We start from the raw sequence: 25124 nt of genomic DNA, 5'->3' as shown, positions 1-25124 counted from the left end.
AGCATGAAAGAAGATTTGTGTTTTGCTTATTTTTGCTCACTTTGTGGAATGTTGTCGAATTTGACAAGATATCATGATTACGTAATATTTGAACGGAAAGTTATTTTAAATAAAGCATTAACACTTCAAAATAAAAAAAATAACAAAAACACTTTCCATTGTAAGACAATTTTTTTTTTCTTTCTTTAAAAAAGAAAATTAATTGCGCAGATTAACAAAGGATAACTGAATGAAAAATAATAAAATTGCAAAAACAGGATTCCATTTTGCAATATTTTCAGTATTCGATATAACGTTTACTTCTGCTCATTTTTAACAAATGTCAAATAAAATATTTTTACAATTAAAAATGTTCATTGAAATACAATAATTTTTACTGATCAATATAATATGTACAAATCAATATGTACTGACGCTTCACATTTTTCAGAGTCCAAATTGAGTACTGACAGCACTCTCTCACTCAAATTGAAAAAGGTTCTTAATGTATAATTTGAAAGAGCAGTCACATATATTACACAAGTAGTGTTTTTTTAAATATTTTATGTACATTTCTTTCGTTTTTCTTGTTAATATTCATCGAAATGTTAGTAATACTTTTTTTTTCTTGTCCTATCGGGAAACATAGCAGGACGCGCTTAGATCACACACTCCCCTAGAAGAATGTTTTTGTTCATCGTTTTCCAAAGAGAGGATTGGTAGAACGTCTCAGGCGGCATCCTCGTCGTATTTCGGGATGGATGGCGACGACGCGTCGTGCGTCCAGTTGGGTGCGACGGGTATCCAGCACTGATGATGATGATGTCATGCGTAATGGGAATAAGAGCCGATGTGCGATGTCACGTGACCCGGATGGTGGGGCATCGTGTGCGTGGAGGCCGCGGCTATATTCGAATATAGATTGGCACTAGGATTTGTCCAGTAAGACGTGGGAGCTGGAAATATGCTCCCTGTTGTAGAGGGTATACCCGTATGGGCCCCCACGAAATTCAACTTAGGACTGTGGTGATAACCGGACATAAATAGGTCTGACTGGTACTTGTAGGTGGGATCAGTGGCCGCTGGCTGGGTAGCTTGAGCCAGTCCTTGGAAGTCAAATTTGTAGGCGTACCTCTTGCCATGCACTTTGGTCATTATGTTCTTGTCGTAATAGTACCGCAGTGCACGACTCAGTTTATCGTAATTCATATTTGGCTTGCTCTTCCGTTCCCCCCATCTTCTGGCCACCTCGTCAGGATCGGTCAGTTTGAATTCTCCGTTCGTTCCTTCCCACGTGATGCAATTTGCGTTGCTGCTGTCCGAGAGAAGCTCCAACAGAAATTGCCACAGTTGTATCTGACCACTACCTGCAACGAAACAAACTTTAAAATTCAAGGCAATATGTGTAGAATCAAGCACACAAATAAAAGTTAATAAAGTACAAATAAAGGTACAGAAATGAACAGGGCCTGATCTAGAAATAAGGAGGCTCACCCAAGTCAAATTTATTGATGGTCCCGCCAGAAATATTTTCATGGTTTATGTTAGTTTCAGTGGGATTCATTATGGTCCAACATAATTTAATGTTCACCATCATCCAATATTTACCATTATGTGTTCATGGTTTTTGAAACGCCAACAAACTTCCACCATTCCATGATGGAAAATGATACTTTAATACTATGATGGTTAGCCATCAAGAGGAGCTTGACTCTCATGAACCAATTTTGTTTTGTATTGTATCAATGTATATACAGATCAAATTTCATTAAAATCGGTCCAGTAGTTCTAGAGATAATCGACCAATCTGCAAATTCTCTTAAATTCTTACATCAGTGTAGTTTTTCATTTTTAATATTTTTTTTCTGTCAAAATTTGCATAAATTTGATGATTGGGGGTATGAGGTATTTCTCAACCTTTCCGTTTGATCGAAAATTCTGCCTGCGATTTTCATTAAAACCAATAAAATGTGATTCATGCAACTTTCAACAGAATTGAATGAATGTGACAATAATGATTCCTCCATATCCACATTAAAGAGGGTCCTCCCTTAAAGAAGGAAGAGACAATGTACGAGCCTCATTTGCGGCTTGACGCCTTCATTACTAAACTTGTTACCTAATACTGTGGAAATGCTTTTGAAAAGAGCACCCATTTCCTCGGGGGTAGGATCTGCAGAAAAGGAGGACCCCAAAAGGACACGCGACAACATGCCCAGACAATTAGCAGCCATCAGGCCTCTTTTGCTTCTAGAATAAGACAAAGAATCCCTCCCTGCGGCCAGAAAGAAGGAGGGATTCCTTTTCAGAGAGAGGGATGCTCCTTTTAATCTCGGCCGGAAAGAGCGTGCCACTTAAGTAGGCGGGGAGGGGGGGCATTAGTGGTGGCCCTTGCAGAGTGAAAGATGTAGTTTGACTTTAAATTCTAGCTCTACTTTTATTCCTTGTTTAAGTATTAGTCGGTTTACACTTTTCAATGGCAGGAGAGAACAGATTTAATTTCAGAAGTAATGAAGAAATGGGTATACAGTTAAACCTGTTTATCTCAAACCTCTTTATCTCGAAAACCTATATATCTCAAAATTTCTGAAATTCCTTATATTTATTATTTAAAGACAATATATTTTTCATGTCTATTTCGAAATTTTCTTCTCTTAAAACCTCTGTTTCTCGAATTTCTAATAATCGAGCACAAATCCCCTCAACAACATAACAAAGAACGAAGGTTAGACGTCAAAAATCTTTAAAAAAGATTATTTTCAGTGTTAAAGGTATGTTAAATTTTTTTTTTCTTTTTTGTAAATAGATAAATGTGGTATAATTAATTTGCAAAAATGCCTGTATTTCTCTACCAAAAACAATTAATGCTCTTTTAATCGAATTTCTTAATTAAATTTCTTAATTTTTTAAGTACCCGTATGATTTCAAACCTCTTTATCTAAAATATTTCGCCTTTCCCGTGAGAATTCGAGACAAGCAGGTCCGACTGCATTTTATTATGCATATAAGGAAATAGTTTTTACGATGTAAGAGTGGTTTGTGAAAATAAATCTGAGAATTTCTCTGTTATTTTGATAAGAAATTCAAGAGGTAACAATAGGAATTTAAAGTAGAACAGTGCAAATAATCACTAAGCAGTCAGTTTTAAAGCTCTATAAGAAATTTCAAGTTTCGGGGAATATTTAGGAGTTCTCTTAAAATCACCTTATAAAAAAGGGGAGAAAGGGAACACCTGTTAGTATTTAAAAGCAAAAGAAGGAAGAAAAAAATATTTCAACACTCTGTCCAATCACTGTTGTTGTCAATAAAAGAAAGGATTAATATCATTTTCAAAAAAAGTTAATTTGCGTAACGAAATTAACTCATCAGTAAACAAATAAATCTAGCATTAATTTACTGAAAAACAGTTATATTTATGATGGTTTTCGTTACTCGCTTTCACCAACCGGATAACTCAGAGTATATTATAATATACTCTGAGTATATGATATATTCATTAATTGCAATTTTTACATAATAGTTTTCTATAAGTAATGTTTTTTTAATAAAAAATAAACTATATATATATATAATAATTATTTTATATATAATATAATATTTTTGTAAGCATTAATGTACAATAACAGGGTTGAGACGAGCGACTAAAAATACTGACTAATAAATCCCGCAATTTTATTAAAAAATTCAAAACTAACAACTTTTTATAGTATTTGTTTTAAATTTTACGATCAAAACAGAATGCAAAGAATGCTTTAGTTTTATATTTAAATAATTAGAAATATAAGTCATAGAGAGGTAGTTACAATTGAATCATTAACGAAATAATAAATAAATTAAAGTAAATTCAGTTTCTACCACTTTTTATATTTTTAGTCGCCTTGGCATCCCTGAATCAGAAAAAAAAGGATCATTTTTATAATCTTTAAACGATTGGGTGAAATTTCAATTTGTGAATTTTGATGTTAACTGCAACCGTGGCGGAATATGCTTATTTTGACCAATAAAACGGACTCTTTCAGAAGAAACTTTTTCATCAAATTGAAAAATCAAATTGAAATCATCACTGAAATTGGAAGGGGGGGGGCAAACGAAGTTTGTAAACGTTGATTTTTATTGTTTAACCGTAATAAGAGTTCAAAGTTTGTTACTCTAACGTTATTTCAATGCATCACGTTTTTCTTCATATCTTTTGAATGATTGGTTAAATTAAAGTAATTCTTTTTCAAAAAATTAAGAATCCCTCGGCCCAAAAACATATGAGTAATAAATATAAGGGGAGTCTGGATGAATTAATTAATTATGATGAATTTTTATTAATACTGAAAAAAAAATTCAATATATACTAANGTTACAGCTCCACAGGTGTGTAAAGAAGTAGTAAAGTAGTACAGCATTGGGATTAAGTTTTCCATTTTATTTCACGACAGGGAGGGGCTCATGGGCTTTGAGATATTACCAAAGCACTTTACAGAATGAAAATCCGATCGACCGCTCAAAAGTTATAATAGTAATCCGTTTTTTCCCCGCTGACAGTGCCTAACAGTTTGACTAAATTTTTTCAAGGTTTTCAAAATATACTATAGATAAATTTTACAACTCTTGCAGAGCACAAATTAATTGTATGGAACCGGTAAAATTTTGATTTATGTAAATCTACACAAATGAATAAGGAATGAGTATTAAGAAGAATTAATCTTACCTGACGTAGCTAACCGACTGCTGGTTGGACCAAACATTTGATAAGGATCTGAAACATACATAATTTGTAATCATTACATCTTGGTATATATATATACAAAGCAACAAACTTATAAATTATTATATATATATACATAAATATCCAATAAATTATCAAATAAGAAATTTAATTTAGCCCAATGGTAGCAATATTGAGTACGGCATTGACTGCATCCTATAAAAATTACATGCATAGTCTTCTTAAATTTTCATATAAAATATGAATGTCTATAAATTTTTCTCTGAAATTCTTGTATTTCTAAATTTCCCATAGAATTAACATGTGTAAAGGGTTTGATTCCACTAGTAGTGTAAGACAGGGTGGTCTGACTTTTTCTAGAAAAAATCAGTAACCCTGTTAAAATTTTAAAATACAGATGTTTAATTTTGCGAACATAAATTTCTTATCAAAATAATGATCAAGACCCAAATGAAAAACAGTATTATTGATGATAAAAACTTTATTTTCCTCACCACGTCTGCTGTAATCAAACATCTGTTTCACCGTTTCAATTATGAAAATGTACTGCCATCAATAGATATATGTATATACAAAAATATAATATACACATACTCATAATACACATACAGATACTCAAAAAATAGATTATATACAAGTACTTAAAATATGTATAATATAATTTTGAAGAGTTTCGACAAAATTCGAGCGCCCCAAAATTAGTACACCGAGTACAAATTGGTGAAATCTAATCCATGACTACCTAGTTAAAGAGTTAAATTTTCATGTGTACAAGTTGTTTCATTTACATTTCTGAAAAATTAAGGTATGCATGAGGTATAAATGTTACTGTGAATGACAGAAATTGGTGGAATTGATTGACTTCCACCGGTGAATGTTGACAATCACATAGTAGCTTTGGTAAGTGTCCGAAATAAATACTAGGTCTAGTTAATTACCACTGCCCGGTACACATTTACCCAGTATTCCCTACATCAATGCCTACTAGGCAATGGCACTTATACATACATACATCTATATACATACGTACATATATTTTATATTTACAATATAAGTGTATGAACATGTGTGTGAAACTAAAATGTCTGAACATATGCACTAGATAAAATCATATGTACATACATTTTAGCTACATTCATTTGTACGCATACAAATACGTACAAAATGCAGTANTAATTTATTTAAATAATGTATAATAAAAGGGAGGAGTTTGGGAACCATTAGTTAAATTGCCTGCGTAACGGATATAGTAAACTCCCGGTTATAGTGAACCAAAATTTCGGTCCCTTGAAGGTTCCATATAGCGGGGTTTGACTGTAGTATAATTTTGAAGAGTTTTGACAAATGTTGTTCCCTTGCGAAATTTTTAAAGAAATGCTCCCAAAATTAGTAGAAATGGGTAAAATCTAATCCATGTTATGTGTACAAGTTGTTTCATTTACATTTCTAAAAAATTAAGGTATGAATGAGGTATAAATGTTACTGTGAATGATCGAAATTGGTTCCTAGTGCACTTTAGCATCCAAATAGAGTCTCGGTGCTGCCATCTAGTGTGGCAGAAACTAGACGTCCAAATTAACATGACCAACGGTATCTTACCCATTGTGGTGGTCCTGAAAGAGTGGATACCACCTCTGGAGAACGCACTAGGTCTGCTCGTCGACAAGACCGATTGTGCAGCTCATTGGAAGTTTAAAAAAATGATCGAAATTGGTGATTGTTGACTTAAACTGGTGAATGTTGACAATTACGTAGTCGCTTTGGTAAATGTCCGAAATATATACTAGGTCTAGTTAAGTGCCACTGCCTGGTATGCCCTACATCAATGTTTTTTTAAGGTCAAGTGCCATTGTCTAGTATGCATATAACCGGTGCACCAAACACTAATATTTCTCCTAATCTATCTTCAGCAGATATTAAAATATCGAATAAATATAATAATATCAACGAATAAATTAATATCAAATCGGATAAAGCAAATATTTCCGATCATCACCATAGCGACTAAGTGATTGCTGACATTCACCGGTGAAAGTCGACATTCTCTTGATTTCGGACATTCTCTTGATTTCGGTCATTCACGTTAACATAAATAAGAAAATAACGTCAAATACTGCTTGTTTTTGTATCGTTAAATAAGTGTTGTTTTTTTTTAATTCGATTTTAACCGAATTAATTTTATAGTCATTTTAAATCGAATTAACTAAGAAAAAACTTCCGAGTTTTTAATTGATTCATTTCTTAATCGGATGGTTATAGTTAGGGTCAAAAGAACGAAATAAGATGGTAAAAAAAAAGTTCAAGAAAACATTTCAGCTGAAGGAGAACTTTATAAAAATAAATAAATATAAAAAAAAGGTAACTTCAGTACATATAAATCATTTCAACCATGGAAGAGAAAGTCAACCGTCATAATATGTTTCTAAATCCAATATACCTTAATATGTTTCGCTCCCCATAAATACACACACCGTCATTTATAAGCAGCCGCCCCCTCCGGCTATTTCTGTCTGACAGGGAGGGGATGCAGGGGCGTATGTTAACTGTCACATTCTAATATTAATATACGGTGCGGTTGAAGAGTGGAATATCAATATTAGTCGGTCTCTCCTCTGACTCTCATTGGCGATTTTGGCATGTTTACTTGGCTGTAACGTATATCGTCTGCTCAGCGAATTCATTTTTTTTTTAATAGATATATTCGATACCCAAGATAGTCGGTTGTTGAAAATATACTCGAGTTACTGTTTAACGAAATTAAATTCATCGCAAAGAGAAATCCGTTATGCAGGGTATCTATTTCGATAGGATTTTATATAATAATACAACATCGATATATATGTACTTTAAGACGATCTTTTGTTTACAAAGAATTTTTCTATTTCTAACGAAATAGAACTTTTTTTTTTCTTCTTCTTCTTAATATTGCTTATTGATACGATCTTCCAAATATTATAAAAAATAATTGCTACTCAATTAGAATAAAAGATAATGTAGAGTTACATAACGTGACTATATTACTTGAACTAAAAAAACTCAATATTTTTTGTTTTCTTATTGTACATTATTTTTTATGATAACGTACTTTTAAATGCTATTGCGGAAGTTAGCATGCTTACGACCATGTCAACCTTCATTTAAAAAAAGGAACCTCTAGATCAGGGGTTTCCAACTTACATGAGGCTGGGGGCCGCAATTAAAGACACCAGTCAAATAGCGGGCCGCAATTAAAAACACCAGTCAAATGCCGGGCCGCAACTTTATCAAAATTTCATATAGGGTTCCTTTATGTTTGAAGGAACATTAAATATTACTGTCAGAATTTTATCAAGTTTTAAAAAACGAAAGTATTGAATTACAAATTAAAATAAGAAGTAGACTTTTACCTGAGAAATAAATTTTTTTGCACCGTTGATATGTTAGATTTCACGGTAAACGACGAAATTAGGTTTTTTTTAAGCGAAAGAAAAATATTTTAAACCCATACAGATTTTTTACGAAAATTGCCAGCAAAAAAAATGACAACTAATATATTTTAGTTCACGGACCGGATGTGGCCCGCGAGCCGCCAGTTGGTAACCACTGCTCTAGATAGAATTAAGTTAACTTCTAGGGAACTGCTTTATTTGGTAATTTTTCTTTCTGCGATAGAATTCGATGAACGAATACCCCTAGTTGATTAATGCAGTTTATTTATTTTACTTCTTCTTTATTTATTTATTGGCCGAGAGAATTGCATTTACTTCACCGGAGTTCTGAGCTCTAATTTGTGAGCAAAATCAATGTTGACCATCCATCGATGTTGGCGAGTTCATAAGACACCTGGAGGTCACTAATAAGGGTAATTAATTATCAACTATGTCAACCTTCATCTATCAAAAGGTACCTCAAGATGAAATCAAATTAGCACGTCTTATGTACTAGGGAGTTGTTATTCAATATTTGTAGTGGTAGTTTACGCCACACTATAACCTACAACAAACTTCAGTGATCTCTAGAACTAGACGACTCTCTTAAAATTAGATAAAAACAATGATTAAAACAAAAAATTATCTTTAAAAAGAAATTTTTAAGAAACACTCGGTTAAGAGTTATCTAGAGTTCCTAATATCTAACTTCAATTAGAGAGTTGCGACAATAGTTTCAAGATTGTCCAAAACAGCGAAGTTGCGGGGGAGAAAGATAGTGGATTGGTTAACATTCTTGGCGGAGCATCTTTCCTTCCGCACTTTCTACATCCGTACTGGTAACTTTTAGTACTTTTTTAGCACTTTTCAAAACTTAGAACACCTTTTTTTTTTAATTTTAATTTTAAAAAAAATTGTACTAGGGGACCAAGCCCACTGCTCGTTGACGCTTACCACCAACCCCAATGATTGCTTCCCAGTAATTGTTTCTTGTCATAAAACAGTTAAAAATATTCAATTAAAAATTAAAAAATACACTTGTGCCGCCACTTTTTGCGTCAAAATATTATTCCTATGACACTATTAAGATCTATTAGTGAACATAAATCATTTTTTTAAGCAATCCTTTTTCGAAATAACATTTAAAATTAAAAGTATATTGTTAAAGCAAATTTGGTGAGTTCACAATTGTTATTTAATATTTTTACTTACAAAACGGATGAACTGAACAAAACTGAAAGTTAAATTTTAAATCATTAAACGAATCTTTCCAACCGCAATTCATAATAGTATATAAATGCGATTTGAAACGAAAAACAATAATTTTAAAACTGTTAATAAGATCGGACACCAATTTAAATAACTTTATATTAAAATGTAACGTAGAATTACATTATTCTAATAAAAATAATAATAAAAACAATCCTCCTAAACTCGTAATTTAGAAAACAAACAAAATCAAAAACGTGATAATAACAGTACAGGTAAGTAAGTACCTTTATATTAGGGATGCAAAATTATTTATAGGAAAACAATACTTTTATGACTTATATCAATTTTATTCTGATGACCTATGGAAATTAATGTGGGAAAACAGGATCCCATCATGTGATTTTCCTGCCAATAAAATCGGACCAACAGCAATGGAAAACTGCGACACCACCATATTTTTATATACAGAAAGATTCTCTAACGTTAACAAGGTTTCAGTCACGTAAAAAACAATAAAGCTGTATAGAATATCACCTAATAATTAAGATTTTACATAGAATCCTAAAGTGTATCTAATAATTTGGTCAGGGACTGTATATCGGCGAGTTACCCTAATGGTTTCAAGTATTTAATGATCTACGAAATATTGTTATATATCTTTTAATACAACAACTTTGTTGACTAAATGAGTAATTGCAATGCTTTGATGAAATCGAGCATTACCGCGATATTTGGTAGCCACGAGATATTGAGCGTTCATGTTGTTATTAACGGGCGATAACAATTATTTTTACACTAAAATAAAATAAACATGCATATAAATTCGAGGAACAATATAATTCGTATTACACTGCCAGGAATGAAATTGTATATACAAAATACGCTCATATCAGGAAACAGAAAAGCGAAATGTTAATGAGATAGACGCAGTCATTATTTATGTCGTTCAGTTGCAAAACTAACCATCTCCACATTTCTTGGACAAAGTGATTTTCGGGAATGTGAAGTTCTAAATAATCGTTTTCACCAAATAAATCTAAGAAACCATATCAAATCGATAAAATTCACGCTTTAGATTCGTTTACAACTAACGTCTTCCTCCGCAAAACTGGCTATGTCCTGCGGACAGTAAATTTTCAAAAGCCGGTCATCTTCATATACACCATATATCGTTTTGAAGAAGAGTTTAGTTATTACTTGTTGTTTGAGTTATTATCCATTGGGAAAATGAGTGTTGTTCTAGGTTTTCGCATGGCACAACATTTTTAGTTTAGAACAACTTCATCGACTTCAACAATAGTTCAACTTCAACAATAAATTCACAAATAACGAGTTGTAAAAGTAAAAAAAAACAAGCATAAGCATTAAAAAAAGAACAACAAAACAAAATCATATAAATAAAAGCAAACGATAATTTTTGAACTTCCTGAAGTTAATTGAAGAAAAAACACAACTACTTCCACTTCGAAACGTTTACTAAGAATAACATTTACCTTTTAGTTTAATTAATAAACTGAGCTCTAAATATGTTTACTAAATACATAAACTAAGATAAAAACAACTAAATCAATTATTTCTGAAAGAACTAAACTAATATAGTTCTAACCTGGCAAGCATCAACTTACAAGAACATACTTCGTTTAATGTTAATTTGTTGCTGGAAGACAGGTTCGCAGAAACTGCCGTTTACTGGTTAAATTTAGAAAGAATAGCACGACCTGTGGTAACAGGAATAATAGGAATAACAGGTTATAGTATACCCAATTATTTTAATGCCTAAATACCAAAAAAATGTTCTTTTTATTTTCATCAAGGTGCATTTTTTGAATGTTTTTACATAATATCAGTTTAAAGTATTCTTATGTTGTCGTTATAATTAACTAATACATGATTACTGTTTTGAAGGAAGAAAAAAAAATACCGAAGAATGAAAATAAATAATATTGATAAAATACTTGAGTACTGTAGAAGGAAAATAGTTTTGCGATACCTAAAGAAACGCTGGAATTGAAAACCATTTCATCCCATTGAGTTTTTATTTTTTCTTTATTTTCCCCTTCTTGCATTTTTTAATGTATTTACATAATATTAGTTTAAAGCATTTTTATGTTCTTTTTGTAATGAACTGATGCGTAATTACTGCTTTGACGGACGAAAAAAAATACTGAAGAAGGAAAACAAATGATGCTGATAAAATACTTGAGTAATGAAGAAGGAAAATAATTTTGCGATACCTAAAGAAACGCTGGAATTAAAAACTATTTCATCCCATTGGACAACAAGAGAAGAAACATTAGTACATGCAGGTTTTGTAAACCATGACTTAAAATGTTGCGGCGTTTTTGAAATTCCATCCGTAAAAAAAGAAATTTTGACAAACGGATAAGCAGTAATCCCAATATACCGACCACAATTTTTGATGATCTTACTTCATAAAAAGGTGAAAAAGTAGCTACGTTACATGTTTGCTTTTGTTCTCGAATTTCAGTATTGTTTTAATCAAAATTCACAACAATTATTATCGGGCATTATTTGAACATTTTAAATGAATTATCCCTCCCCACCATGCAGTTGATATTTCAATAACAAATCTTAACATTAAGCTGTATCAAACATATGCTATACAGTATCAAGCAATCACCACAAGAGTCTTAATTTTTAAGTGATATAAAATTTTACATCACACAACATTATGAGCTTCGTGATTTTCAAGTCAGTTTCAAATGGTGCTGCAGTTTCCAAAATTTCTTCCAAGATTCATTGGATTCTTTTGTTGAAGCTCTAAGCTTATACATAAGAGTAATTGCCCATATAGTACCACTTAAACTATGGTTTTAATTTCTGTATTATGCATTATTACATATTATGCATTTTGTGCTGTACAATATGATAATTTAACATTTTTCCCAACATGCAAACTTAAAAATATAATACAGTCGAACCCCGTTAACGCGAAATTATTTCATGTTAACCGAATTTTGTCTTACGCGATACATCATGAAAACAATTTATTATGTACTTTTAGTACGTGTTATGTACTACATTAATGCATGCTAACAATACTAATTTGAACCAAACAAATTAAAATAAGCTTAAAAGTTTTCATGTTAAACGAATTTCGTCTTATCCGATCCATCATGAAAGAAATTCATTAAAAGCTATTAATACATGCTGTGTACTACATTAATGCATGCAAAAAATACTACTTTGAACCAAACAAATTAACATAAACTTAAAAGTTTTAACTACTTTATGATACTATTTTAGCTAAACTATTTCATTTATTTGCTCTTCTTCTACTTCTAGCAAAAGAAGAAAATAGAAAAAGCATTCCTCAAAATGAATAGTTGAGATTTTATTCACCTGCTTATTATCTGTGCCGCATCCAGTTTCCTTTCATGGTAAGTGATGATCAGCTTGAAAATTTCATGTTAAACACTTAAAATACAATAATTGATTGCCTGACGAACGGGATCAAACATGCGTTTCATTTAAAGCGATATTTCCCGTAAAGCGGTTTCGCGCTTATGAGGTCCAACTGTATTTACATTAAATTTAACGAAATTGAGGTTAAGAATTGCGGCAAAACTGGCCAACTGCAAAGTGAGTTTCGCAACCAGCAATATCCAAAATAAAATTTAAAAAATTTACTCCCCCATGCCTCTTCATATTGTGTTTTAAAACACGCCGTCTTAATGCTTCTCAAATCAAAGAGTTTTGTTCCTGATCTCATTTTGGCAAAGCCAGCTTTTTCTGAGAATAGAATTGTCTAATTTTACAATTGAACGACACATTTGAAGAGCTGAGTAGGCGCAGAGTTTTAAATGATATTATGGTAAATCGGCTTTTAAAGTATATCCATTGGCAATAAAGAACATAAAAATTATCTTCTAGTGAAATGACAGCAATTTGTGAGCCAGAGCCTTCCCTGGAAATTTCTTCCATTTTGCTCTTTTTCACAAAGATTATGCCTTGCCTTTATTTCTAGTCTGCAAACTTTCAATTGGATAAATCTACAAATCTCTGACACTTATTTCAACTATTCAAATCGTAACATTAGCACTACTGGTGCTGTTTTAATTTACTCCTGTCTTCTAAGGCTATTCGTCGATTGTTTCTCGCTAAATGTGCTTGAAACCTTCTTCTACTCCAAATGCATTCAAAGACTGTTAGTTTGTACCGTTCCACCAAGCAAAAAAAAATTCTCAAAATGTATTGACGTATCAAAACAAATCAATGCTGTATAGTTAAATAAGATGAAAAGATGATCCCAAAAGTTATCTCAAATTGTTTTTTTACAAAATTTCAAGCAGTACTATCTACTCCTAAGCTCTTCATGAGACAATTGTGATCTTTATTTGAAAATCGAATATGTATAGAGAATGAAAGAAGCAGGTAGAAGGTCTCCATTGAACCAAACTAAACTAAAGAAAAATGTCTAAAACTGAAGAACTTAACTCTCGTCAAAGATTCTCAAAAGGCAGCCATTTGTTTTTGCCACCGTTCGTTGTTGGCGAGAAAGAATAAAAAGGAGTTCGGTTATCCGGGCGGTCGATTTTTCGTCATCTTTCGAGAGAGAGAGAGGCATAAAAATGCGCTAATTTCTTTAGAAAATGAAGAAGAAAAGTGCGTTGAAGTGCTTAAGTAGAGACTTCCGCATGTGTTTATGAAGAATGTTTCGACAAGAAAAATGGTTTGAGAGAGAGACCGAGTAAACAAGAGTTCCTTTTTCCATGCATTTTTAAGACAGCCGACAATTTTTGACTAACGATGAACAAGGATGATTGTAACATGATCATTACTCAGAAGGCAGAGGGGGTTCGTCTCCAAATTATAATTCCTGCTCCTTTAATTCTTCTTTTTTTTCACTTTAGTAAATATTCTTTTAATCCAATCATTAGTCATAAATTATAGTTCAACCAGTACAATAAATGGCATAGCATATTAATATTTTTGTAAGCAAAACTGAGAAGGTAAAATATTTTTAGTAAATAAGTACTCTTTATTAAAAAATGTGATTTAGATTTATTAATCTAAAAAGCACTTTTATATTGAACCTTCTTATCATTCTTATGAAACACAATTATGGAAGTATTCTTATGATTCTTATCGACCATTCTTATTGAACTACTCTTATAAGCCATAATCATGGAACGTTTCTTATCATTCTTATAAAACACAATTATCAAAGCATTCTTATGATTCTGATCAACCATTTTTTTATTGAACTATTCCTAGGAACCATAATCGGTGAGCATTTCTTATTCTTATGAAACACAATTATGGAAGTATTCTTATGATTCTTATCGACCATTCTTATTGAACTACTCTTATAAACCATAATCATCCAACGTTTATTATCATTCTTATAAAACAAAATTATCAAAGCATTGTTATGATTCTTATCGACCATTTTCATCGAACTATTCCAAAAAACCATAATCACAGAACGTTACTTATTCTTATAAAACACAATTATGAAAGCATTCTAATGATTCTTATCGACCATTTTTATTGAATTATTCCTATAAACCATAATCAAAGAGCGTTTCTTATTCTTATAAAACACAATTATGAAAGTATTCTTGTGATTCTCATCGACCACTTTTACTGAACTATTCTTATAAACCGTAATCACAGAGTGCTTCTTATTCTTATAAAACACAATTATGAAAACCTTCTTATGATTCATATCGACTATTTTTATAGTACTACTCTTATAAATCGTAATCATAGAACGTTTCTTATCATTCTTATAAGACACAATTTTCGAAGCATTCTTAAGATTTTTATCGAGCTTTTTTTTATTGAACTATTCTTATAAACCATAATCTTAGAAACATTCTCATAGAAACATTATTATTATGCCTTTAAACCATAATTATAGATTCTTATAGACCATTTTCTTTTAAAACCATTCTTATCATTCATATTAATCATAACTATAGAGATATTTTATCCTTTTAATGGACCATTATTTGTAAACAATGAAACGAAGCGCGTGGCTGAAGAATTTTAACCCATTAACGCCAAACGGTGTACTTCTAGAAATGGTTTTTAAAATGCAGGTTGGATATTTTGAACTTAAATCTGAAGAGTTGAAGCTAACTCATCTAAACACAAACTGCCAACTTAAAAATTCACCGCTTTCATCATGAGATTTTTTTCTAAATAATAAAAATGGTACAGTAAAACCTCCGAACAACAGTCCCTTACGGTTACTAATTGTTCAAAAACAAAAATATACAAACAGCATCAAACTACAAAAAAATTTTAAAAAAATACATAATTGCAAACAAGATGACGTACCTACTTTTAATAATCATTATTATAATTTATTATAATTAACACTTTTTCATTAATATTGTCATTGATTTGCGTTTCACCACAATCAGAGAGTGAAGGTAATTTTCGCAAGCTTATTCTTTTTTTTTTAACTATCCCCAATAACTTTTAGTCTATCCCTCAATGTTTGCTTACGGAGCCGTGGTAGGGATTGAGTGTTCACTTTCCAATGAGGTAAGCCGGATTCGAATCCCGGCGATGACTCATCGATACGAATTTTGCCCCCAACTCACACCGACTATGGTGCTGACGTAAAATATCTTCAGTGGTAGACGGATCAGTCAGGCTAACCATGGGAGTTTTTAGCGGTTTTCCTCTCCGTGTAGAAAAGATGCGGATTAGTTTCATCAAAAAGTCCTCCACGAAGGCAAATTTCTTCCAATATTTCATCCAGCAGTTCCCTTGTCCTGTGGATTAGGCTCATAATTACAAGGATACGGAGTTGAACATTGGTAGTCGAAAATTGAAAATTTGGTCTGTTCCTCAACGACGGTTATACAATGTTGCGTGTGTTAGAAATTGCATATGTTAGAAAAAAATTCCTGTGATTCTGGCGAAACCCATGAAAGATGTGCCTTATCCTTAGTAGCCGGCATTGAGTAATAATAATTATGATTAACTTCTGTATGAATGTTAAAAAAATTTCAATACCCAAGTCAAAATTCTTGATGGTCCCCTCAAAACATTTTGATGGTTTATGCTGGTTTCAGAGTGATTCATGATGGTGCAACATCATTTGATGGTCACCATCATCCAACGTTTTTCATTATTTATTTGTGGTTTTTGGTATACCAACAAACTTCCACCATTCCCTGATAGAAAATACTACTTTAATACTACGATGGTTAACCATCAAGAGATGTTTGATTCTCATGGACCAACAATCCATGATGGTTTAATTGGAACTCTTGCTGGTTCTCAGGAATACACCATCAAAACAATTTGGTTTTTTTAATGTCGGACCATCATAAATCAGTCCGAATTCCAGCATTAGGATGATGGTTGCTCATGATCATTCCAACATTTGATTTCTAAGATATTATGATGGATATAGACAACCTCCCACTGTTAACCTGACGGTAAGGAGACTCTAACCCACGATCTGTCTACCACTGAGGATATTTTACGTCAGCACTCAGAGATCTGTCCAGGGCAAATTTACTACCGTTTAGCGGTACCTTCACAAATTCACCGTTCGATCAAACGGTACTTTCACAAATTCAATTATAAGAAAAACGGTACTTTCACAAAATGCTTTTTTAAAAAAGCAAATTTTAATATTTTCCTCCATGCCTTTTAAAACTTTGAGGTACAATTGTCTTTTTTTATAAGTTAGCAGACCATAAATTTATGTTTGAATATATATTTCTTTTTCTTTTTCTCATCGTTAAAAATCTTTGTCTTAATTTATACTTATAAATATTTAATTTTTACACCTACTCAGTATTAACCGAGTACAGCGTAAAAACTTGTCTCAGTAAGTTAATATTAAAAATTTGTTATTTTATCTCGGTATACTGCTATCTCAATATGCTAAGTGTCCTGAGTACTTGGTAAAATACTAATTAAAATGATATTGTGTGCATGTTATGATGTTTTTTTTAATTTTCGCTAAATTCTTTGTAAATTTTCACAAAATAGGTACCTCTTAAAAAAACCTAGACAGATCCCTGGACTGTGGTCGGTGTAAGCCGGATGCGAAATTCTAATCTACCAGCCATCGCCGGGATTCGAACCCGGTTCTTCTCGTTGGAAGGCGAACGCTTTGAGCCATCAAGGCTCAATAACTAGATTTCATATCAAATGTTTTTGACTAATAGAAGTGAATTGTCTTTTCCTTGAACACATTCTTCAGTGTAAACAAAAACACGCCCCACGAATCTTCGTTTATAAAATGCAGTTGTTGAGTCGAAACGAAAAATGAGCGGTCGATGCTCAATAAGTTTAAGATGTCGTTAACATTTGTTAGGGGGCAAATTGATTTCCATTTTGGGAAATTCCCCGTAAAAGCATTTAGTGTTGAAGAAGATGAGAGAGAAATCTCATAATTACCTTGAAAGGATGATTTTTGCCTGGAAAAGAGGGTTTATCCTCTTCTACAATAGAGAAGGAGAAGAAGGACTAGGGAAGGGGGTGGAGGTGAGGGAAGGGGGAGGGGTCTCCGGAACGGAAATTGCTTCAGTCGGCTTCTATTTTGTGCCGGCTCAGTGTGCCCTGCACGGAGAGAAATGGTGCCCCACCCCCACTAAAAGAGTTTNACATTCCACAATAACTTTTAGTCTATCTCTCAATGTTTGTTTACGGAGCCGTGGTACCTCAAGGCATTGAACGTTCGCTTTCCAATGAGGTAAACCGGGTTCGAATCCCGACGATGGCTGGTCGATGCGAATTCCGCCCCCAACTCACACCAACCACGGTGCTGACGTAAAATATCCTCAGTGGTAGACGGATCATGGGTTAGAGTCCCTTGCAGTCAGGCTAACCAAGGGAGTTTTTAGTGGTTTTCCTCTCCATGTAGAGAAAATGCTGGTTAGTTCCATCAAAAAGTCCTCCACGAAGACAAATTTCTTCGAATATTTCATCCAGCAGTTCCCTTGCCCTGTGGATTAGGCTCATAATTACAAGGATACGGAGTTGAACACCGGTAGCCGTAAACTGAAAATTTGGTCTGCTCTTCTACGACGGTTATAAAATGTTGTGTGTGTTGGAAATCGCGTATGTTAGAAAAAAATTCCTGTGATTCTGGCAAAACCCATGAAAGATGTACCTTATCTTTAGTAGCCGGCATTGAGTAATAATAATTATGATTAACTTCTGTATGAATGCTAAAAAATTTAAATACCCAAGTCAAAATTCTTGATGGACCCATCGAAACATTTTCATGGTTTATGCTGGTTGCAGAGCGATTCATGATGGTCCAACATCATTTGATGATCACCCTCATCCAACGTTTTTCACTATTTGTTCGTGGTTTTTGATATGCCAACAAACTTCCATCATTCCCTGATGGAAAATACTACTTTAATACTATGATGGTTAACCATCAAGAGAAGTTTGATTCTCATGGATTGACAATCCGTGATGGTCTATGATGGTTTAATGGAAACTCTTGTTGGTTCTCAGGAATACACCATCAAAACAATTGGTTTTTTTTAATGTTGTACCATCATAAATCAGTCCGAATTCCAACATTAGGATGATGGTTGGTCATGATCATTCCAACATTTGATTTCTAAGATATTATGATGGATATAGATAACCTCCCACTGTTAACCTGACGGTAAGGAAACTCTAACCCACGATCTGTCTACCACTGAGGATATTTTACGTCAGCACTCAGAGATCTGTCGAGGGCAAATTTACTACCGTTTAGCGGTACCTTCACAAATTCACCGTTCGATCAAACGGTACTTTCACAAATTCAACTATAAGAAAAACGGTACTTTTACAAAATGCTTTTTTAAAAAAGCAAATTTTAATGTTTTCCTCCATGCCTTTTAAAACTTAGTGGTACAATTATCTTTTTTTTTTAATGAGTTAGCAGATTAGCAGACTATGAATTTACGATTGAATGTATATATTTTTTTCTTTTTCTCATCGTTAAGATTCTTTGTCTTAATTCATACTTATAAATATTTAATTTTTACACCTACTAAGCATTAATCGAGTACAGCGTCAAAGCTGGTCTCAGTAAGTTAATATTAGAAATCTGTTATTTTATCTCGGTATACTGTTATCTCAATATGCTAAGTGTCCTGAGTACTTGGTAAAATACTAATTAAAATGATATTGTGTACATGTTATGATGTTTTTTTAATTTTCGCAAATTATCTCTAAATTTTCACAAAATAGGTACCTCTTAAAAAAAACCTAGACAGACCCCTGGAGTGTGGTCGGTGTACGCTGGATGCGAAATTCGAATCGACCAGCCATCACCGGGATTCGAACCCGGTTCTTCTCATTGGAAGGCGAACGCTTTGAGCCATCTCGGCTCAATAACTAGATTTTATATCAAATGTTTTTGACTAATATAAGTGAATAGTCTTTTCCCTGAGCACATTTCTCAGTGTAAACAAAAACACGCCCCATGAATCTTCGTTTATAAAATGCAGTTGTTGAGTCGAAACGAAAAATGAGCGGTCGATGCTCAATAAGTTTAAGATGTCGTTAACATTTGTTAGGGGGCAAATTGATTTCCATTTTGGGAAATTCCCCGTAAAAGCATTTAGTGTTGAAGAAGATGAGAGAGAAATCTCATAATTACCTTGAAAGGATGATTTTTGCCTGGAAAAGAGGGTTTATCCTCTTCTACAATAGAGAAGGAGAAGAAGGACTAGGGAAGGGGGTGGAAGGTGAGGGAAGGGGGAGGGGTCTCCGGAACGGAAATTGCTTCAGTCGGCTTCTATTTTGTGCCGGCTCAGTGTGCCCTGCACGGAGAGAAATGGTGCCCCACCCCCACTAAAAGAGTTTGTTAGGTGGAATAATATTATCAATCTCTCTTTTGGAGGAAGACGCAATTTCATTCTCAGAAAATTTTCGTCTGCGAAAACTGTTTACTTCGGAAAAGGGACGAGAGAATGCTGATTTTCCTCATCTTCCCCATTTTCCATTCTTTCCGAATGATGCTGTCGTCAACCCCCCACCCTCCCCCTCCATCCACACGCTCTCAATTCACTCAAGGTTATATCAATATATTAACTATAAATATAATTAAATATAATTAATTATAATACATATATAATCCATAAACTTAATATTGAAAAACAATAAATACTTAGCAGAAAAGTCTTTCCAAAAAAATGCATTTTTTCACTTTTAGAAACGTTGATTCATTATCTGGAACAATAATATTGAGCTATAATATCGATAACAAGATTAGCCATTTTCTGTTCAAACTGAACCGTAGTATCGTACAGTTCACATTAAGGTTGTAACAAATTTTTAAGCATTCTATAGTGCTCAAACATAAGTCTGAAATGTCAGCATTATGTCGCAAATAAATATGGCAATGCCCGTATTACATATTTGTCTAAATAAAACTCATTGAAGAATCAATGAGCGTGAATTACAACTCTTCCCAAATCTCTAATAGTTAAGAAAATGGTTTATTGGGATATCGATTAGCAATTTTCTTTTTAAAAAAATTTTCAAAAATAATGCAAAAATTATAAATTAAAACAAACCACAAAATGTTAAACTTCACCTTTAACATGTTTGAAAAAATCAGAGACTTATACTTGATTATATAAAAGCTTCATTTGCTTCAAGAAATATGAGGATATTAATAAAAGTCCGACGTGTTTGGAGTGCTCAAAAATTGGCTCCCATTTTCACAAAGACAGGCTTGAAACCATGTAGAACATTAACAAACTTATTATGCATCGAAGTTTCCAGGTGCACAAAACAAAAATATATCACGTTTACAATAAATTACATAAGCAAATAATAAATCTAAGTTAAGCAAAATACTTAGGCGAGAAAGAATTCTATTTCAACAAATTTGATGCGTGAGACAGCACTCTATTTAATTAACTTCACGTTAATTAACATTCTAACTTATGTAGAGAAACTTAGTTCAACTTTAACACTTTAAAGATTAACTTTTTGCTTATAAACGATCAACTGACGCTGACGTAATAGGTCACATGTTTAGATATCAGTTATCTTCTTCTTCTTGATACCCAGTGAATACAAATACCCAGTTATGCACCGATTTGATAAAATTTCGTCTATGTAGAAAATTTCGCCAAATTGGTGATCTTTAAAAAAATGAACATTTCATAAGTTCATTCTAAACACTAGATAATTCTTTACAGCAACATGGTAGAGGAGAGGAAGTGGGCATGGAGCTGAATTCGAAATCGAGCATAATGTTTATATTTATGGGTCGAATTTATTCTGTAAGATATCGTAAATTGGAAATACTGGTGTAACGTTCCATGTGCAGTTGTTTAATTGCACTGTGAATACTTCAGTTGAAGGTGCAAAAGTAACTTGCAAAGTTTCACCGTACTCTCTTATTATTTTATTTCATTTTCAGCATTTCAGCTAAAGGTGATAATGTGTTATAATTATACTTTTTCTTAACCTATTTTAAAATTAACTTTTGCTTTGTATAGTTTCAACTAATCAGCATTAGGTACAAATAAACATTTGTATTCGTGAAGCTATCGTCGACGTGCTTCAAATGAATTTTTTAATTTATCGGTCAGCAACTTTCTTTTTTAAATCGCAATGATATCAGATCGATGTAAAAAAAAAATAAAGTTTTCGATAACACATACTCAATAAGAGTTAACAAATTGGTGCTAAATAAAGTTTTTTCAAGGGAAAAAAGAAAAAGAAAAAAATAACAGTACTGTGCATTAGGATGGTAGACGGGAAGTTGCTAATTAATTTTAAGATTTTCAAGATTATGATATTTAATTCTCAAGAAAAAAAGATAGTCACAGTTATTTGAACCCCTTTCTTTCTTCTTCAACAGTTCTTTTAACAGTGACATATATTTCAGAAAAATGGACCAAAAATAGAAAAAATATTTTGACTGTTTAATTTTGTTCTTTATATTATTATAAAAGTTAGAAGATGTTTTTTTTATTACAAAAATAAATTTTAAAATGCAATAACTACTGAATTTATAATTTTTACATACACATAAAAAAAAGTAATGGATTACTCACACATCTTACTCAATTAGAGCAAATTAAACAAAATTTTGAAGCTAAATATAATATAACTAGTATAATATATATATGAAAACACAACAATATGATTTTCAATACATAAATTTTACAAAATTTTTACAGTATGGCAGATTCCAAAACACTGTACTGCATACAAGCTCATATCACACTCATTGCATCGCCTACATTTTCACTTAATCAGTAAAAAACTAGAACCAGTAATGCCATCTGTTAGGAAAATAGTAAATTAAGTATCCTAAAGTAGAAACGAACTCAGCCCGGGCATCACAAAATGGAAACGTTAAATTTCCAACTGCCCGAAATCAGTTCGGGTATCACAAATACTGCACGTAGTAGTTACCCGAACTGGATTCGGGTGACACTGCCAAGGGGTCAATCAAAAAATCTTCCCTTTCTCGAAAGTTCTACCACATCGGTTATTTCATTTGCACCGACCGTACAGTTAACCCCAACACCCTGTAAAACTGCTTCTCCTTCATGATACCTGTCAAGAGGGAAAGCTAAAGGTGCTTCTTTTTAGGTGAATAATGCCGTGCTCTTCACATTTTTCATTCGGAATGATTAGAACAATAAAATAAACTAAAATATAAACTTTAATCGAAGAAATAGAATAAATAATCAAGCAGAGGAACACATTTTTGTTTCACTAGTATAAATGGTGTAAAATTTCAATACTCATTTTCTTAAAGCGAATAGCAAATATTTGAATTTGGAAAAAATCACCAGTTTTTAAAAAAGATCGAACTTTTTTACTATTTTGAAAGTTACTTAACCACTACTTCATTGTTTGAGCTCATAAAAATATGCCAAAATCAAGAATTATTCATTTATTTTCATTTAGATGAAAATATTTGTGTCCCTTCATCAGGAAGTCGCAAGCCTCCCTTATCTACCTATAATACATGAATGCATTTTTTTTTTAAATCAAATTATTTTTACACATAGCAAAGAATTTTTTCGCGATAAAAAGAATTTAATATCCTGCTTGAATGTGTTGCATTGTTTAAAAAATTAATCAAATTGCAAAGCTTTTCCCTTCATTGTATTACAGTTTATAACTTTTTTTTAAGGCGGATAATGACGGATGTAAGAAGGATAATATTACAATAGATTTTATATACGTAAGCATTGTTATCGTAATATTTTCTTTAATGTTCGATATTCACTTTATAATAGAAGAATATAACACATGCTCTAAACATACATAATAGCCTCTATCTACTCTTAATATTAACATCGAATTTTGAATTTTTTTATATGTATTGTTAAAATAGTTTTTTTTTTCTTCAGTAAGGTGAATTTATTGTTTTACGTAAGCATTATTAACGCAATGTTTCCTTTAATATGCAATATTCACTTTATAATAGAAGAATATAGCACATGTTCTAAACATACCTAATAGCCTCTGTCTACTCTTAATATTAACCTCTAATTTTGAATTTATGCATCTATATATATATATANATATATATATATATATATATATATATATATATATATATATATATATATATATATATATATATATATATATATATATATATATATATATATCTTTATATGTAAGAGAGCGGAATGATAACACATAGCCAATCATAGAAGACTTCTGGTTAGTAACCCACAAAACAGCCAATCAAAATTGAGATCGCATGTGTGTGTAAAGGTAATAGTTTTTAATAATGCTGTCTACAGAAATGTTACAACTAAACTTACCAGCTAAATCTTGTTGCGATTTTTATTTTGCATTGAATGTGTGAAATATCGTGAACAGTGTTTACTTTAAAATACTTATCTTTTATAAAAAATGGATCACCGAAAATATCTTAGGAGATATCAACAGCGACATAGGGCTGAACATAATTTAGCAGTACAAAATTACCGGGAAAATAATCGCAGTACTATCAATACGCGACAGCGAAATGCGCGGCGAAGAAACGTTGAAGAGTCAAGACGTTTAAATGAAAATGAATAATATGGAAAAGAAATTGATAAAAAATGTTGTATATAAGTAGGTTTTGTAAATAATTTTTAATTTTAGCATTGTTTTTTCTTACTTTTAATTGTTTTTTACTTACTTTCAAAAAATCGTTCAGCCAGAAATATTGAGAAACAGTTCATATTAGTTTCAGATATTTCTTAAATAATGTTTAATTGTTTTCAGTTTAAAATTTAAATTACTGGGAGGGGGGAGATGAAGTACCACATAGGGAGCGTCCGGCATCCTATAAGATCAACAATGATTTCAGTTAGTAGGGGTAAAAATATACTTGAGGTTGCCCCTTGCGGAAATTGGCAACTTATGTTTGGCGCCATTCCTGATTGCGCGGAACACCAAGGTAACAAGAATGGCTGCCAAAATATAATATTTCAATAAAACATTTGAAAATTTCACTTCTTTAAGCTAGAATATCCTCAGATTTCGGTGCACCGAATTCTCTAATAGCAGTTAGATACTGTCTAAATTTATCATGAATAGAATCTGTGTACCTCCATCGCCACATAAATTTGGCGAAATACGAATTGAAAATGGCGTCTGTGGTACCGGACTGGCGATGACATTTTTTTCTAAAGTCCCTTTTTATGACTGCCCGCATACCTTCGATCTTATTGACCAGAAGAAAAAATAACCTTACCGGCCGGTATCCAACTTAGAACTAGCGGACGTCTGAAATCACATGTACCGTTGAACATTTAAAAAAAAAAAAAACGCTACAATCTGAACCAATCAGAATCACGATTGCGTTTCAACATCGACCAGCT

The 25124-nt window shown here is 32.4% G+C and overlaps 1 protein-coding gene across 1 annotated transcript in view; it reads right to left on the bottom strand.

The window, feature by feature from the left end:
• Positions 1 to 274: 274 nt before the first annotated feature.
• Positions 275 to 25124, bottom strand: part of LOC107441842 (Friend leukemia integration 1 transcription factor) — a 179708-nt gene continuing 154858 nt past the window's right edge. Inside the window, exons 7-8 of the mRNA XM_071177879.1 lie at positions 4679 to 4726; positions 275 to 1346 (exon numbers count right to left, since the gene is read on the bottom strand). Of these exons, the coding sequence (XP_071033980.1) occupies positions 805 to 1346; positions 4679 to 4726 (590 nt within the window). The 3' untranslated portion in view covers positions 275 to 804. The remainder of the gene's footprint in view (positions 1347 to 4678; positions 4727 to 25124) is intronic.

The sequence above is a fragment of the Parasteatoda tepidariorum genome, chromosome 2 (assembly GCF_043381705.1).
Source record: "Parasteatoda tepidariorum isolate YZ-2023 chromosome 2, CAS_Ptep_4.0, whole genome shotgun sequence".
Taxonomy (NCBI): domain Eukaryota; kingdom Metazoa; phylum Arthropoda; class Arachnida; order Araneae; family Theridiidae; genus Parasteatoda; species Parasteatoda tepidariorum.
This window is presented reverse-complemented; position numbering and strand designations above follow the sequence as displayed.